This window comes from Tachypleus tridentatus, chromosome 7 (genome assembly GCF_004210375.1).
Source record: "Tachypleus tridentatus isolate NWPU-2018 chromosome 7, ASM421037v1, whole genome shotgun sequence".
Taxonomy (NCBI): Eukaryota; Metazoa; Arthropoda; class Merostomata; order Xiphosura; family Limulidae; genus Tachypleus; species Tachypleus tridentatus.
The window spans coordinates 117,794,846-117,810,689 of record NC_134831.1 but is presented as its reverse complement, the minus strand read 5'-3'; the positions used below and the strand labels follow the sequence as shown (position 1 = coordinate 117,810,689).

Here is a 15,844-nt window from a genome sequence, read left to right as displayed (position 1 = left end):
GATATGGTCCCTAGACTTTACTTCGCGGCTAAAACTTTGTTTAAATAACGCTCACTCTTTACTGTCATGTAGACCCCACAGATATTACTGTTAATCTTAGTTGTAGGTAACACTTCCAATCATATGCTGTCATGAAGTTTCAAAGCAAATCCTATTCTAACAGACACGTCGTAAACTGTTTATATAAACTATATATCATCATATCAGTAAGGTAGGTGTAAGTGGAAATAGTTCTGTAAATTGCATAAAGAACGGTATTTGGATAAGGGATACGTCATCCTCAGGAGTCACATCTCAGATAGTAGTAGTGTTTTAGTGTTAACGTCATCCTCAGGAGTCACATCTCAGATAATAGTAGTGTTTTAGTGTTAACGTCATCCTCAGGAGTCACATCTCAGATAGTAGTAGTGTTTTAGTGTTAACGTCATCCTCAGGAGTCACATCTCAGATAGTAGTAGTGTTTTAGTGTTAAGTCACATCTCAGATAGTAGTAGTGTTTTAGTGTTAAGTCACATCTCAGATAGTAGTAGTGTTTTAGTGTTAACGTCATCCTCAGGAGTCACATCTCAGATAGTAGTAGTGTTTTAGTGTTAACGTCATCCTCAGGAGTCACATCTCAGATAGTAGTAGTGTTTTAGTGTTAACGTCATCCTCAGGAGTCACATCTCAGATAGTAGTAGTGTTTTAGTGTTAAGTCACATCTCAGATAGTAGTAGTGTTTTAGTGTTAACGTCATCCACAGGAGTCACATCTCAGATAGTAGTAGTGTTTTAGTGTTAACGTCATCCTCAGGAGTCACATCTCAGATAGTAGTAGTGTTTTAGTGTTAACGTCATCCTCAGGAGTCACATCTCAGATAGTAGTAGTGTTTTAGTGTTAACGTCATCCTCAGGAGTCACATCTCAGATAGTAGTAGTGTTTTAGTGTTAACGTCATCCTCAAGAGTCACATCTCAGATAGTAGTAGTGTTTTAGTGTTAACGTCATCCTCAGGAGTCACATCTCAGACAGTAGTAGTGTTTCAATGTTAAGAGTTTGATTTTAATTTTCTTCGTCTGTTTACAGACACTTAGAGCATGATAACATCACTGTGTGTAAGGTTTAATACTTGTCTCTGGCACCCAGGTTTTCAAAGTGTCACTAAACCTAGTGTTTCTTACCAGATAAGTCAATCTGTTTGTCATTTTCGATCACACCATTCGGCTCAGAATGTCTTTTGTATTAAATGTGTTTGGTGGGCATCATATGTTGAGGAATAGGGTTAACCCTATAGGGTTTACCTAATCGTATTCGTTAAGTACGAATTTAATATCATACGTTAGTGGTCTATGCAAGTCACCTAAATGTTTTAAATCACGAAAAACTGACACCTCTAGGCGTCTCGACAAGTTTTGAAATATTATATCCAGAAGACGCTGATTGGAAGAAATAAACTACTTGACTTTACTAAATAGAATCTTTTTTTTTTTCTTCAGATGTGAACTCCATGAAGCATTGGAAAAGATATAGCTGTATATAGCAGTAATGGTTTAAGAGGTTTCAGCGTTTCCATATTCTCCAGAATCAATATCATAACCTTACTTTCTTCTAATATAATTCTGTTTCGACCTCTCAGGACTTTTGTCTTTCTCAATATTCTCCTTTCAACACTTTAAGTGTCACTTTTTCACTTCCAGTTAATATGAGTTACTTTATTGAAGCATGAATCCGAAGGTAACCAACATCTACTAACACCACAATCTCCTTTCTTTCTGTGTTTATGTTCCTAACAAGACATTTTACAGGTTATTATTGGATAATAACAGTTACATAGTCTGGTGCATCCATTCAGTTTTGTTTTTTTTTCAGTTCTGCCATTTTTTTCTCCTAAATTTGGGTCGTTTTTTTTGCTAAGAGGGGTCTTTACATTTTATAAACTTTCTGTATTCAGATATAAAATATTACAACTTATTTTTTGTGTGCACGAAGAGATACCATTTTATTTTAAAAGGAAAGTGAATTAGTGTGCTTGAATTGGAAATATGAACTATTCGTAAAACTTCAGAAATTCTGTGTTACCCTAAATAGCGCCATTCAATTTACTTTTCTTCTGTTTTGCATGATTTTAGGCTGATCTATTGTTATTTTAAGAGTTACAGGTTGAATATTTGTATGGTTCTAGGCTGACCTATTATTATTTTAATTGTTCCAGGTTAATTATTTGTATGGTTTTAGACTGACCTCTTACTAGCTTAATAGTTCTGGGATGATTATTATGTTTTCTATGGTTTTAGATTGGTCATTATGTTTTCCATATTATAGGTTGATCCATTGTGTTGTTTCATATGGTTCTACACTGACCCGTTATATTTTGTGTACTTTTAGATTGACCATTATATTTTGTATAATTCTAGGTTGTTCATTATGTTTTGTGTAGTTCTAGGTTGACCATTATGTTTTGTATAATTTTAGGCTGTTCATTATGTTTTCGTACAGTTTTTGGTTGACAATTATATTTTGTATAATTCTTGGTTGTTCCTTATGTTTTGGTACAGTTCTATGTTGACTATTATATTTTGTATAATTCTAGGTTGTTCATTATGTTTTGTAACAGTTTTAGGTTGACCATTATATTTTGTATAATTCTAGGTTGTTCATTATGTTTTGTAACAGTTTTAGGTTGACTATTATATTTTGTATAATTCTAGGTTGTTCATTATGTTTTGGTACAGTTCTAGGTTGACTATTATATTTTGTATAATTCTAGGTTGTTCATTATGTTTTGGTTGTTTTAGGTTGACCATTATATTTTGTATAATTTCAGGTTGTTCATTATGTTTTGGTACAGTTCCAGGTTGACTATTATATTTTGTATAATTCTAGGTTGTTCGTTATGTTTTGGTACAGTTCTAGGTTGACTATTATATTTTGTATAATTCTAGGTTGTTCATTATGTTTTGGTACAGTTCTAGGTTGACTATTATATTTTGTATAATTCTAGGTTGTTCATTATGTTTTGGTACAGTTCTAGGTTGACTATTATATTTTGTATAATTCTAGGTTGTTCATTATGTTTTGGTTGTTTTAGGTTGACTATTATATTTTGTATAATTCTAGGTTGTTCATTATGTTTTGGTACAGTTCCAGGTTGACTATTATATTTTGTATAATTCTAGGTTGTTCGTTATGTTTTGTAACAGTTTTAGGTTGACTATTATATTTTGTATAATTCTAGGTTGTTCATTATGTTTTGGTACAGTTCTATGTTGACTATTATATTTTGTATAATTCTAGGTTGTTCATTATGTTTTGGTACAGTTCTAGGTTGACTATTATATTTTGTATGATTTTAGGTTGTTCGTTATGTTTTGGTATAATTTTAGGTTGACTATTATATTTTGTATAATTCTAGGTTGTTCATTATGTTTTGGTTGTTTTAGGTTGACTATTATATTTTGTATAATTCTAGGTTGTTCGTTATGTTTTGGTTGTTTTAGGTTGACTATTATATTTTGTATAATTCTAGGTTGTTCGTTATGTTTTGGTACAGTTCTAGGTTGTTCGTTATGTTTTGGTATAGTTTTAGGTTGACTATTATATTTTGTATAATTCTAAGTTGTTCATTATGTTTTGGTATAGTTCTAGGTTGACGATTATATTTTGTATAATTCTAGGTTGTTCGTTATGTTTTGGTACAGTTCTAGGTTGACCATTATATTTTGTATAATTCTAGGTTGTTCATTATGTTTTGGTACAGTTTTAGGTTGATCTTTATCATTATAGACTAAGTCATTAGATCATATTTTTCCTACACATGATTACGATGTCATAAAGTCCTGAGTGATGTTTGTTCATACAATAATGATTATATTTAATAATCCGTCAAAACCCCTTCATACGCTACACGGTCGTAGGTCATTAGAACAGGATGTATAATGTACAATCGTAGTTTATTAGTTAATAAGTTCAGACGTATACAAAGAGTTATCTGTGTTCTGCCCACCGCTGATATCAAATCTGTATTTTAGTGTTATAAGCCCATTGAGTCGTCTCGGGGGGAGGGGGGGCTATGTAAAATTGATTTATGTAAATTGTGAAATAGCATATTTTATCAAAACGACCTCCCCGTGGAACAAAAAATGTTTTTTTTTACTTAGAAACAGAATACTTTAGTTACGATAGAATGGCTGCTTTTCTGTTTCTTTGCTTGTTGTTAAGCCTACAATAGACTACCCGTGTTGTGCCCTTGGCAGGTATAGAAACACAGCAAACCCTCAGGCTTTGCATTGAAACAGTGGGAGTCGTATACGGTTATTACTAAATAAAATGCATTACGCACACGCGCTATATATCTATAGACGTGCGTTGTGACAATATATTCCAAATTATCTAATGTAGAAACACTTCAAATTAGTTCAATTTTTTCTGCTTTTTTTTAGGAAAAGATAAAAAGAACCGTCACCAGAGGAGAGTATGACGTCATCCGAATATTGGCTCACCGCCAGGATTCACATAAAATGTAAGATTTATGTAGCTTTTAACAAGTTTCTATGTGTCTTTTTTTTAATAGTTCGATCTGTCATGACTGAAATTGAATTTGCTTACGAATAAATTCGTTTTTTCAAAGGGGTATCGGTTTATCATATGAACAATTTTAATTTTGGGCTTAACTTTGATATGGTAATTCTTAGATCACACGTTTCTTAGTAATTGATGTCTTATTTGATGGTTCACCACGCCTGTTTTTTTCCTGTCTTAGCAACGAGTAATTAAAGTTATTTCTATCGTCCCTTCTGCGTACTGCTATTAATCACTTAACACTTAATTTAAGCGTGACACATCAATACCTAGGATAAATATTCCATCAACGTATTATTGTTTGCGTATTATTTTTTTTGTTTGCATCAAAACTTGGTCTAACGGTTTGCTTCTCAGACTAAATGCAATACTGAAATCGTTTCTTCACGTGTTATATTTTATGCAAGAAACGTCGAGTGCTTCTGAGGAAGCAGCCTGAAGAGGGCGCCACCTATCTCGTGCTGATGTTGCTCCTCAGATCGTTTTACAACACATACAACAGTAACGAAGGACAGGAATAAGTGATAACTAGCTATCTCCAACGTTACTACCTAACTTGCGCTGTGTGGTGGTGATATTAATATATATGTGTAGAGACTTACATATTACTGACCAACATATGGTCACTTGATATGGAATGCTGAGAAACAAAACTTATTTTTATATTTACATATGCCACATCATATTTATGTTTTTCACTTTAGTTTTGATTCTCAAGCTGTTCTGTACTGATAGCACAATAATTAACTCCTTACATTCAACAAGTCCTTTTCTGACAAACCTGCTGGAAGGAGGTTAGAGGAATAGCTTTTATTAACCTTTCAGAGCGAGGCTTAATATAATGTATCACGTGATCATGGAAACCTTTGTAAAAGTCGTGAAGTCTGTGATTTGAAGCGGCTTACTGTACTAAAATTATAAAAATATAAGAACGCGCATTTTAAAATTTACTGAAATAATTAGAACTTTTATGTTTTTTAAATAAGCGTACAATGACGTGTGTGTTCCATAAGAGTAAATCATTTTATTTTAGTTAAATATTCCTGGATTGAATGAAAATGTAATTACATGTTGGGAATAACAATGAGAACTGCATTGTTTTCTACCAATTATTTAATATTGTATTAATGCTAATCGCAGAAACTAAAATCTCAAAAGTCCACTTGTTTTAGGCCTAACATTAGTTAAGCCTGTATTAAATACAGCATATATTGGATAAAGAAAAAAATTAACACTGTACGTTGTGTACGTTCTTTGCTATAGTGTAGTTAAGGCTAAGTCTACCGTACTCATTACTATGAATAAATATACTTATAATGTTATTCTGCGACCTATCATTAGACCTTTTTAAAACCGTTGAAAAGCTTTTAATGTGTTTTGTACAAATATATATATATATATATATATAAGCCCGGCATGGCCAAGTGGTTAGGGCGCTCGACTCGTAATCTGAGGGTCGTGGGTTCGAATCCTCGTCACACCACCCATGCTTGCCCCGTGGGGGCGTTATAATGTAACGGTCCATCTCCCTATTCTTTGGTAAATGAATAGCCCAGGAGTTGGCGGAAGGTGGTGATGACTATCTATCTTCCCTCAAGTCTTACACAGCTAAATTAGGGACGTCTATCGTAAATAGACTTCGTGTATAATATATGTAGCTCACTAAGTAGCTTTACAACTGACAACAAAATTTGTTAAAGATAATGTGATTACCTCCTAGAGTTACCAGTGGTGTACTTAGCCGACCTGGACGAGTTTCAGCCTATGGGGCCCATTGATAATTGTATTATATGTAAAATTACACGAGATGTAAATTATTAGGCCCCGAATCCACACAACCTTAAATCCGCCACTGCGAGATACGTCACTAGGATCGTGGTTAAATATCAAATGATGTAATCGTTGGTCACTGTGGTCATTCCAAATGAAAAGCAAACACTTATGGTGAGATTTTACATCAGTAACAATAAATAAATAAAGCAAGAAGCATCTGATAACACAATGTAACACAACTTTTACTTTTTCTTGTTCCTGGACAGAAAGTGTTATTTCCCAGTTGTTTATGCCTAAAATAAATGGAAAAGACCTATTTTTCTCTTCAAACTTTGCTTTTGTGACCTGGGAGCGAACAACGAAAACATGATGGGAGACTATATTTGGGGGATGATACTTGAAAGTGATTTACATTACAGTCGAAAACTATTCACTTCTAAACATTTTTGTATAACTTTAGTATAAATACATGTAAATCTTGATTCATATGTTATTTTATTCAGACCTTATGTAAGTGAAAATGTGCAAATTTTTCCGTTTTAACACAGAAAATAGGTTAGTTTTTAAATTACATTATCCAGGTCACAAAAGCAAAGTTTGAAGGGAATAATGACCATTTTCTGTACTTTTACAACATAAACAGTTAAAAAATAACATACTATCCAGGAACAAAATTTGTGTTGCATAGTGTAATAGAAAGTACTAGTTGTATTTTTTATCTAAACATTATCAATTCGAAACTTACAACGCTAAAATCCGAGGTTCGATTCAGCTTACTTTGTAGCTTTCCGTCTAAAAAACCAACAATTTCGAGGTAAAGTTCAATAACGTTCAGTTATATATATATATATATATCTCGATGAGTTAAATAAGAAATTTGAATCTCCATATCTTTTCATTTAAAGGTCCCTTAATGTTCCTTTCACAACAACTTCATTTTAAAACAATCACTTGTTTTGTAATAGAAAATCAAATAAGACTATCGCCTAGAAACGAGAACCAATTTGTTTACTAAACATGTCAGAAACAAAACAAACCAGACCTGTGACATCATAGTTAGGTGTCCTTCAAATCTTATATAAATGTAAATTCAGTGTTGTAACTAAAAAGACAATTCGAAGCACAACACATGGAAACAGGACCGCATACTTTTAAATTAAGTTTTTCAGTACAACATTCCTAACAAACTCGAGAACTTGTGTGACCACGAAAACTTTATGTTGAGTGATTCTTGTCGTGAAAATATTGTCTACAATTTATACGTATCTATTTATGATCACGTTCTTTAAATATATCCAGATTCATTTGTTTTTCATTTCCACGTATTGAACAGAATTTACTCGTGGCCAAGGTCTTTTTTTTTGCCATCTAGTGAAAAAGGACTGAATTAATTTACTCTAATTTGATTGTTTGTTTTAAAATGGATTTTTTTTAAATAGAAAAAGAAAAAGAGAAAATAATTCTAACGAAGTCCTATTTTGTTTTACTTTCTCTCAAGAAATTGTGGAATTGGTTTAATTTTCACTAAACAACAAAAAAAACTTATTCCGATGAAAGCGTTGGGAACTTAACTTTTATTTTATGGGCTAACAGACAGAGGCTGTGGTTTATGAACCCATGAGCTTTGTTTAAGACATAAGAAACCTTACTGAAATATGATTTCCTGATGGTTTGATAAAACATAAAACTTGGTTTTGATTGTTTTTATCTTTACGCCTTTCTCTGAATTACATCGGTTATCCGGTTAGACAGCACTGAACTGTCTAACGGATGTACAATTCTAAAATCAGCGGTTCTGTTCCCTCCGGTTGACACAACAAGTAGTTCGATGTGACATACACACACACACACTTAATTATTTTACATGAATATAGGATGTTGGTTATGGTATTACATTTTAATTAGAACAGTTATTTTATCTAAAGCATTCATAATAATAATAATAATACCACTAAATTCCGTAAGTAACATAGGGCCGCATACGCTGCGGTTTCTTGAACAGGCTGGTTTTTAAGTGAGTAGGTTGTTAGCCTACCGCACAACCCCCAACTTAGAGAACAATTTCTCAGCCCACCGAGGGAAATCAAAGCCCTGATTTTAGCGTTGTAAATCCGGAGACATACCGCTGGACTAGCGGGGGGCAAAGCATTCATAGACACGATTAAAAGAACCATATCTTCTGTTATGATAAATTAAACGATGGATGAGACCCTTAAGCAACAGATTTATGTGTGATAGTACGGTACAGAAGATTATGTTTTGTGTGCTATTCCACCCGGTGATTAGCAGTGACAGATTTAATTATAAACCATATCTTTTGCTTTTTTAAGTTTGCGTTTAGCTATTCGAGGACTGTCTGCGCTGATCATCCTTAATTTAGTGGCGATAGACCAGAGGGAAGGCAGCTAGTCAACACCACCTATTACCAACTCTTGGGCTACTCCTTTGTCAACAAAAAGTGGGATTCACAGTTACATTACAATGCCTCCACGAGCATGTTCGATGACAGGACTGGAGCCTGCGATCTGCTGATTGAGAGTCGGTTTCCGTAACAACCAGGCCAAGCTAGACCTAAAATAAAGTAAAAAATGAAGCTCTATTGGACATTGTAAACATATTAACAAGTAGAGAACGTATTACCACTTTACAAGCAGTTTACATTCGTTAGAAAACAGATTTTACACTCGAAAGTCTCCAGTGTAGTCGTTTAATCACTACAGTTCTCTGTGTTTGATTACTTGCAGATATTATATGAGTACTTTGAAGAATAAGTCGGAACAGCGACATCTGATGAGTATTACAGACCTAACCTCATCCAATCCTCTTTCAGAAGAATGTATGACGTGTGGTCTTGGAGATGAGTGCTTGTTCAACAGCGCTACCTTCAGTCCTGATAACAAGTTTTATATTTTGGAATGTTTAGGTCCAGGGATCCCTAGGATAGAACTTAGGACTGTTGATGGAAACAAATTAGGTACATATATTTTTTTTATTTAACTTTTAATCGTTTGATTTAGCGCAAAGTTACACAGTGGGCTATCGACCCTATCTTCATTGTCGGGATCAAATCCTAAATTTCACCTTTATAGACCCCCAGGCTTACCGCTTAGTGGAAAAATATTAACCCATTTAGAAAAACTGGTTGAAATTTATTGGAATTAAAAAAATATTTGCAAAATAATTAAAATAGGAAAAATTCGTTCGTAGTAGGTCGAAACGCTATATTAATATTATATCTACTTTAATAGGTCCCGTTGCTTTGTTTATTTGTTTGTTTTAAAGCAAAACGCGGCAAATCAAACCCCGAATTTTAGCGTTTTAAATCCGTAAACTTACCGTAGTCATACCGGGTGATATATACAAAAGTGATAAAGTAGTCCCCTGGAGTAACGGCGGCAAATCTGTAGACTCATAACGCTAAAAAATCGGTTTCGATACTCGTGGTGGGCAGAGCATAGATAGTCCCACTGTGTAGCTTTGAGCTTAGCAACACAGAAATAGTTGGTAATAATGTGTTATATTTCCACCCCATGTTTTACAAAACATGAAAACTCAACATCTTTGAGACTACACAAAATATGAAAAGCACTGACACGCCCCCCCCCATCCAAAGTGGCACAGTGATATAACAAACAAACGACAGCACTTTATGATTTAAACTTTTCTTTATCGATAGGTATCGAATACATTCGTATATTTTTATAATTCATAATAATTTGAATAAATAACTTGCAAGGTCTTAAATGTTATCTGTTTGAAGAATGTTTGCTCAGAAATCGGCGTTTTTTTTTTTCTCTGACGTCGTTTGTTTCTGAGAACACCGTTTGTGCATTTGTCTGATGAATTTGAAGAATATTGTGTGTGTATTTAACTTTAGTACAAGTCAGTTGATTTTATTTGGAGCATGACTCGGCAAGAGCGAAGTTATTTCTTTTGGTGCTGCATCTAACCCAATTATGAATCACAAAACTGAGATAATCCAGAATCCTTCTGTCAGTAGAACACTTGTCAATGGTGATATTATGATGCAGCTATGTTAAGATGGAGTCTAACATTCCTGTTTTTATGTTAAGATGGGGTCTAACATTCCTGTTTTTATGTTAAGATGGAGTCTAACATTCCTGTTTTTATGTTAAGATGGAGTCTAACATTCCTGTTTTTATGCTGAATGTTCACCATTTTCATCATGCTGCAAACTGTTAACTTCTGAAGAAATTTGATATTTTTTGTTGTCACTTGTGAAGGACAGGTCTTTAAAAGTGAGAGTAAATTTCAACAACTTGACAAAGTAATTTTATGAAACTTGACACATTTGTTCTTTGCTTGTTGCTAAGCGCAGAACTACAGAATGAACTATCTAGCGACAACGAGTATTGAAACCCGATTTTTAGCGTTATAAGCCTCTTGACTTATTATTGCTGAACCGCTAGAGGGCTATACATTGTTTATTTTATGGGCTGATATCATCTTTATCCGTGAGGCCCCAGTCTACGGGCTCCTCCATTGTTCTCAGTTACTTTTACAGGTACCCCAAGATGATCCGTGAAATATCCAGTCTTGGTATCGTGTGCTTACTTTGGTCCCTTTGACTTGTGAGTGGTGTGTGAACTCAGTTTCAAACATGGCGCATCCAAGATGCCGAAAGAAATAAGACAAATAAAAGCCAATGCCAGATGTAGTCGCGGCGTTCCTTGAAACACACTCGTAGGCACCATTAATACTGTATGACGTTTCGAGAGCGTTTCAGACCCCCTTTAGTAGGGGATGGGAGGCAACACCGTATAGATAAGGACACTTCTTGGGCTACCCCGATCCCAGATCTTGCCATAACTCTGATAGAGGTTAGGGTTAGCTGGTCACAAATACAAACAATGATACAAGTTTTATGTTTGTTAGATTGTAAACGCACGATTCCTTATATTATGGTTTAGTATACTCAGTGAATAGAAAAGAAAACCGCATTTCCAGTAGTGTTAGAACAGGAAACACTTTTTCGCTTGTGTTCTTTGTTGTTGTTTTTAATTGTGTCGTCTGCAGATATTGTGTGCGACACACATATTAAGTATATTTTCTTTGAGATTGGTATTTTGAATTTCACGTTTTCAGTTTCTCTTCTGGATTCCAACGACGCCTTAAAAGAGTTATACCAGAAGAGGGCGCTGCCGCAAGTCCGAACATTTCATGTGCCCATTAAGGGAGGATTTAGTAAGTAAATTTTAAAGTGAACGACATTATATTTTAGGGTTATTACATTAGTTGATATATTGAAGATATATCCCGAATACTTGGTACAAAATTCCCTATAAATAATAAACTGTTTTGATAGTTTTAAGCCGAAATAATTGAATCAAGATATGTTTCTTTGTGTGTGTGTGTGTTGAACAAATTAATTTTACAACGACCCAGGCGTGTCCAAACAGTTGGGATATCGGAATGTACAAGGTTCGAGTCGCGATGTAGCGCTGATCACCATTCTCTAGTTTCAACCCATTTAACCTAATAACTGTGTAAGTCAATCCAGGAGTATATTAACCAGTCTGTTTTCAAGGCTTGAGTCTAACACGCAACAATTTGAGGGAAACATCTCAGGGATACATTATTTTGAATATTTTTAATGTTTCTAAATCCAAGTGAATTATTCAAGAAAGTTTACAGAAACCAACGACAAGAATTGCAGTCTATTCACACAAAATTCCCAACATAAGAATAAAGTTCGTTTTATCTGACAACAGTTTAAATTAGAAACATTATTTGGCTATAATAAATTAGAGATCCATTACAAATACCATTATCTAAGTTTTTCTCATAATTCAGCACAGATGTAACTATTACATGATATTTACCGTTTAGGCAGACATATATTAACCAAGTCCTTTCATTATTTCTAAGAAATAAATGTCTATAACAATGATTTTCTTTGCAGGAGTTTCAGGTGTTAAAATGAAAACTTCTCGTTTCATTGTATCTAATTAATGGTTCGTTTCTAGAAGCAAATGTCCGCCTTCTTCTACCGCCAGGTTTAGAAGATAACGAAATCACTCGATATCCGATGATCGTACTTGTGTAAGTAAAAACAAAAAACGAATTCTGTTTTCTTGAATATTATATTTTTGTGATCTGTCCAAGTTAAAATGTTTGAGAAAACTCTTTAAAACCTCAAGCCAATAATGACCTGATTTGTACAAAATGTTCATTGTTGTTTATCTGTAGTTCCGTTACAATTAGGTAGGTAGGTGTTCTAGTCTTTAACAATAAAATTGAAAGCTTGTAAACAAATTTAGTAACTATCGGATGTGTTATACTGTATTTTCTTTAGAATTACTGAGTCATCTAGTGTTTTATAATGTATACGAATTCGACTTACATACAGAGGAATGTGTTGCTCGTCTGTATAATATTAACACTCCTACGAAAAGTGGGGCCTAATAGGCTCCAGAGCAACTTGAAAGGTCATTAATATTAGGCTAATAAATTTGTATTTAAATGAAATTGCCTAATATTAATAACCTTTCAAGTTGCCCTGGAGCCTATTAGGCCACTTTTCGTAGGAGTGTTAAAGGTAAGACTAATCGTGCATCAGTGTTGTTTTGGAGAATAACTCAGGAAACGTTGCTCACTAAGTAACCCGGGTGGTTAAGGCACTAGACACGTAATCTAAGGGTCGCGAGTTCGAACCTCCGTCACACCAAACATGCTCGCCCTTTCACCCGTAAGGACGTTATAACATCACAGTCAATCCCATTATTCGTTGGTAAAAAGTAGCCCAAGAGTTGACGGTAGGTGGTGATGACTAGCTGCCTTCCCTCTAGTCTTACATTGCTAAATTAGGGACTGCTTACGCAGATATCCCTCACGTAGCTTTGCGCAAAATTCAAAACCATTGAAACCAAACCACTTGGTAACAAAATACGATATCAGCGGCCTCTATTTTTATTTTGTGAAAATGTTTTATTAATCACTATTGATGAGGTTAAAAAATTCAAATACGAGATTTATTAAAGCACAGTCGAATGAAAAAATTAAGTTTGATCACGTGATAATAAAACGTATTTTATATGTATTATGTATATAATAAAAAGATAAGTTTCAAAAATTAAACATAATAAACCAAATTTATATGCAAAAACGGCTCGTTTGGGCTGAGAAAACACTTTACATAGAAGAGCGAACAACGTTTCGACCTTCTTCGGTCATCGTCAGGTTCACAAAGAAAGAGGTAACTGACCGGAAGCTGACCACATGTTTGAAAGGGGTTGTGTAACTGTGTGTCGAAATTTTTTGATTCGTGAGCTGTATTTACTTTAGTTGGTTGATTTTGCCTTCTGTCCAGGTGTGTGCGCACAATGTTTTCTACGGTTTGTGGAGGAAACCCATTGATGTTGGTGAAGCATTGTTTTATTTTGTCTAATTCATCGTTAATTAGACAAAATAAAACAATACTTCACCAACATCAACAAGCTTCCTCCACAAACCGTAGAAAACACTACACGCACACACCTAGACAGAAAGCAAAATCAACCAACCAAAGCAAATACAGCTCACGAATCAAAAAACCACGAAACCATATACTGCTGTATACCATATATTCCCTGTGTGTCGAAATGTAGAGGGCGGTATTAGATGTTTGAATATATAATTTTATTTATTATATTAATATAGGTATAAAGGCGTTCCTTTATATTGGTTTATTTTGGGTTTAAGTTGTTGTATAAGTAAGGCTTCTTTAATTTTACGTTTGTTTATGTTTGTTTCTTTATTTAGTATTTGAGTGTTTTCTATGGTTATGTTGTGTTTATTTGACTTGCAGTGTTCGAAAACGTGTGAAGGTGACTTTTTATGTTCTTTGAATCTGGTTTCCATTTTTCTACTTGTTTCTCCAATATAGAAGTCGTGGCAGTTATCACATTGTATTTTATAAATAATGTTGGTGTGGTGTTTGTCAGTGTAGTTTTTACATAGTATAGACCTCAGTTTTGTGCCGGGTTTTGAATAAATTTGGTATTAATTGGAATGTCATATTTTGTTACTAATTTTTGCCAAATGTTGGTTATTTGTTTGCTGATGTCGGGAATATATGGTATACAGCAGTATATGGTTTCGTGGTCTTTTGATTCGTGAGCTGTACCTACTTTAGTTGGTTGATCCTGCTTTCCGTCCAGGTGTGTGCGTATAATGCCTTCCACGGTTTGTGGAGGAAACCTATTGATGTTGGTGAAGTATTGTTTTATTTTGTCTAATTCATCGTTAATTTTATCTGGTGAGCATAGTTTTATGGCTGTGTTTATTTGGTTTCTTAGTATGTTGAGTTTTTGTTTTGTTTCATGTGCTGAGTCCCAAGGAATGTATAGTCCAGTATGGGTGATTTTTCGGTGGATTTCTGTTTGAAATTGTGTATCAGTTCTTGTAATTTTGAGGTTAAGAAATGATATTTGATTGTTTTCTTCACGTTCACATGTGAAGTTGATGTTGGGATGTATAGAGTTAATGTGATTGAAAAAATTAAGTATGTGTTCTGTAGATTTGAATCCCGCAACCGTGTCATCTACATATCTATACCAGTATAGTGGTGGATGTAATGCTGTGTTAATTGCTTGTGTTTCAACTTGTGTCATAAAAATATTGGCTAGAACTGGTGATACTGGGTTGCCCATGCTTAGGCCGTTTGTTTGTATATAGTTTTGGTTGTTGAACATGAAGTTTGTCTTTATCGTGGTGAATTCTATGAGGGTTGCTAACTGGTTACTGGGAATTTCTATAGTTGGGTTAGGGTCTCGGATATAGAGTTCTAAGGCTATCTTGCAGGCTTCGGTGGTTGGAACTTCTGTAAAGAGGGATATAACATCGAAACTGGCCATTAAGGCTTTATGATTAAGTTGATTTAGATTAGACTTGAAATTAAAAGAGTCTTTGATAAATGAGCTGGCTGATGTTACATATTTGGAGAATGCCCATGCTATGTATTTACCAAGGTTGTAATTAAACGATTCATATGTGGACATTATTGGTCGTAATGGACAATCTGGTTTATGAGGTTTGGGGATGCCGTATATTTGTGGTGTGCGTGAGTCGGTTTTACGTAGGTAGGAATAAAGTGTTTGTGAAATTGTGTTGGCTTTTTTTCATTTGTAGTAGTAACTTGTTCAGTTGCGTCTCGTGTGTCTTTGTTGGATTTGTGTGTATAGGTTTAAATTTGTTCGTGTCTGATAGGATGTTATTCATTTTTTGGATGTATTCATTCGTGTTCATTATGACTATAGCGTTACCTTTATCTGCTTTTAGAATTTTTATGTTTTTGTCTTGTTTTAGGTTTTTATGCAATTAATGTCTATTTTGTAAGGTTGTTTTTCAGTTTTCTGTTTTGTGAAATTATGTTGATGGTTTTGTGAGAAAATTCTTTGAAAAAATCGTTTAAGATGTTGTTTTTAGGTGTTTCTGGAAAATATAAATTTGTAATTTTACCTGGGAAGGTTGGCTGTTGGATGTCAATAAAATTATCTAAGTTGTCTTCTTCTGTT

At 34.2% G+C, this 15,844-nt stretch overlaps 1 protein-coding gene across 1 annotated transcript in view; it reads left to right on the top strand.

The window, feature by feature from the left end:
• LOC143256470 (prolyl endopeptidase FAP-like) overlaps window positions 1-15,844 on the top strand; it is a 172,589-nt gene that overhangs the window by 136,663 nt on the left and 20,082 nt on the right. The window contains exons 13-16 of the mRNA XM_076513755.1: window positions 4,418-4,497; window positions 9,074-9,303; window positions 11,436-11,534; window positions 12,317-12,392. Of these exons, the coding sequence (XP_076369870.1) occupies window positions 4,418-4,497; window positions 9,074-9,303; window positions 11,436-11,534; window positions 12,317-12,392 (485 nt within the window). The remainder of the gene's footprint in view (window positions 1-4,417; window positions 4,498-9,073; window positions 9,304-11,435; window positions 11,535-12,316; window positions 12,393-15,844) is intronic.